We start from the raw sequence: 2,639 nt of genomic DNA, 5'->3' as shown, positions 1-2,639 counted from the left end.
TGTACTACTAGTTTGTGCGTACTATGGCTCTCTGGTTACTTAATCACTAGTAGCATGTGATCGTTTGCTGAGGCTGGTTGTAATGGGGAGTATCATATACTAGTATCATGCATATGATACTAGTCTATGATACTACGTCCCTAATGCATAGTATCATATGTTGGTATCATAGAGGACTACATTTATTGCCATGCATGACACAGAGTAGCACATCATTTAATATGATACGGTATCATGAGGGCATGTACAATGGTGCTAGCTTAGGAGTGCCACGTACGATAGATAATGAGGTGAAGGAGAGAGAACTCATAAGAAAAGGTTTGTCTTCTCTTATTTAAGAGAAAACAAGAGGTGATCTCTTAGCACAATATGTCTCACCACATTTTTAGGAATTGCTAGTTATTGAAGATAAGACTAAGAGATGATTCATTGTAGACAAAAAAATTTGTCATCACTAAATCACATGCAAGACTTAAGATAAGACTATCTTATCAATCATTGTACATGCCCTGATATGATACTCAAGCCTCTCTTTCTTCATTTAATTTATGCCACCTCATTAAAATTGCTTAGTTGGCATGCATGATACTACCTATGATACTCCCGTTACGAGCAGCCTGAAAAAGTTGTGATAGAAAAGAGAAGTGGTGTTGACGCGGCATTGTAGCATGGAAAAGGGGGCATTCGTCCTGCCCTCGTTACGTCTGACCAGGTGTCAAGTAGAGAGTTCGCTCGGTGAATTTGCATGGCCACATCACATTTTCAAACACGCACCCCCACACGTCAGTGTCTCACAAGTGGAAAGAACCAAAGAACACGCGCTCGCTGTGTGCACGTCCACGAGTTCCCTGTCACGTCAAGGGCCTACCAACAATAACTTAGCTACTGGCGGGAATCCCACGACGCCGGCGACGGCATCGTCGACGCCGTCCTCACCGTCGCGGTCACCGACGAGGCAGTGGTCGCCGACGACAGCCGCGGCGACGCCACCTGCTTGATGACCACGTTCGGGAGTGGGCTGCGCATCCGCCGCTCCTGCTCCTTCACCAGCTCCGCCGCCAGGGCGTCGACCTTCTCCGCGTTCGTCCGGTCCGACAGCCTCCGCCCGCGGAAGAGCACGGACTCCACGTTCCGCTGCGAGAGCATTGCTCCGGCCTCCGCGCCTGCCGTCTGCGTGTGCGGCGAATTGAGTGCGTTGCTGGCCTGTAGGCGGACGTAGTTGCTGTCGCTCGCGTGCCCGAACGCCATGGCGACGGCCTCGTCGACCATGTCCGCGACTCCCTGGGCGGTGACGCGCGCCAGCTCGTCTCGCGACGGCGAGCGCGTGGGCATGGGCGTGCTCCAGCCGTTGCCGCAGCTGGCGGCAGAGGACGACGCGCCGGTGCCGATGGACAGCACGAGGATGTCGTCCATGCTGACGGCGAGGGGGAACTCCTGCTTGTTGTGCAGGACGTGCGTGATCGCCGCGGAGGCCGGGTTGCCCATGGCCGCCACGGCACCGGACGCGGCGGCGATGGCCGTGCGCCCGTCGACCGACCTGACGGCCGCGGCCGCGCCGGCGGCGGCGCAGGTGGCCGCGCAGACGTCGGTGAGGCGGAAGTCGAAGCTGTCGCTCTCGACAGCGTCGGCGCGCGAGAACATGAAGGGCGCGCCCGTGGCGAGATCGTAGCAGGGCACGAGCACCGGGGCCACGGTGTCCCTTAGCGTGGCGTCGCCGAACACCCGCCGGAAGGACCGCTCAGCCTTCCTCGCCCCTCCGCGGAACAGCTTGGTCCACCCGCGGCGCCGGCCGCCCCAGTCCTTCCCGACGCTCCCGGCCACGAAGGCCAGCGCCTCCTCGGCCGTGTACCGCGGCCGCCCGTCGGCGCCCTTGAGGAACAGCATCGCCGCGAGCACGCCGCCCGCGCCGGCGCCGGCGGCCACGTCAAAGAAGTCGGCGACGCGCGCGTCGGGGTCGCCGGCGCGCTGGCGCAGCCCGGCCTCGAGCCTGGCGAGCGCGGCCGCGGCGAGCAGCGCGTCGCCCGCGCCCGCGCCGCAGCCGTCGACGGCCAGCACGCGCACGCGGCCGTCGTTGGCGCCCCGGAACGGCGTGCCCGGGCCGGACAGGCAGCCGGCCCCACCGGCGCCGAACAGGAACTTGCTCTCCAGCAGGGCGAAGATCTCGTAGCTGAGCTTGTCGACGTCCATGGGAATCGGCGACGCCATGGCTTCCATGGTACTTGCACGTACTACTACCTGGCACGTCGTACCGTGCGCTCTGCGTGTACAGGAGCTAAACTCTGGCGGCAATGGATGCTGATAGTGCTGCTGAGACTGCGATTGTGTCCAGTGTCCAAGTCGAGGCCATATATACACGCGGGCGGGGGGCAGGAGAGGGAGCCACGCGTACGCACGTACGTAGCAGTACATGGCGCGCGAGCGAGGGAAGCGCGCGCACGCTTAATGAAGCCGCGCCCGACAGCCTGGTACGGACGCGCCGCGGCCGTCGGTCCCGCGATGGACGGCGGGGATGCGAGCGCGTGGAGTGCAGGACGCGTCCGTCGCTGTCCGTCGGCCGCGATCCCGGCGCGGCACGAGGCGGGCGGGAAGCTTCCCCGCGGACACCGCGCGCGGCGCGTGGACCGGCCCGCCCTGCGGCT

At 62.0% G+C, this 2,639-nt stretch overlaps 1 protein-coding gene across 1 annotated transcript; it reads right to left on the bottom strand.

The window, feature by feature from the left end:
* Positions 1–664: 664 nt before the first annotated feature.
* LOC125510524 (patatin-like protein 3) lies at positions 665–2,375 on the bottom strand. The gene has a single exon (XM_048675738.1). The coding sequence runs from the start codon at positions 2,212–2,214 to the stop codon at positions 883–885; it is 1,332 nt and encodes a 443-aa protein (XP_048531695.1). The 5' UTR covers positions 2,215–2,375; the 3' UTR covers positions 665–882.
* Between the last annotated feature and the right edge of the window lie 264 nt (positions 2,376–2,639).

The sequence above is a fragment of the Triticum urartu genome, chromosome 5 (assembly GCF_003073215.2).
Source record: "Triticum urartu cultivar G1812 chromosome 5, Tu2.1, whole genome shotgun sequence".
NCBI classification, from domain to species: domain Eukaryota; kingdom Viridiplantae; phylum Streptophyta; class Magnoliopsida; order Poales; family Poaceae; genus Triticum; species Triticum urartu.
This window is presented reverse-complemented; position numbering and strand designations above follow the sequence as displayed.

Bases quoted from the DNA above. Each gene is read 5' to 3' on its own strand.
- LOC125510524 (XM_048675738.1), bottom strand. From the start codon at position 2,214: ATGGAAGCCATGGCGTCGCCGATTCCCATGGACGTCGACAAGCTCAGC.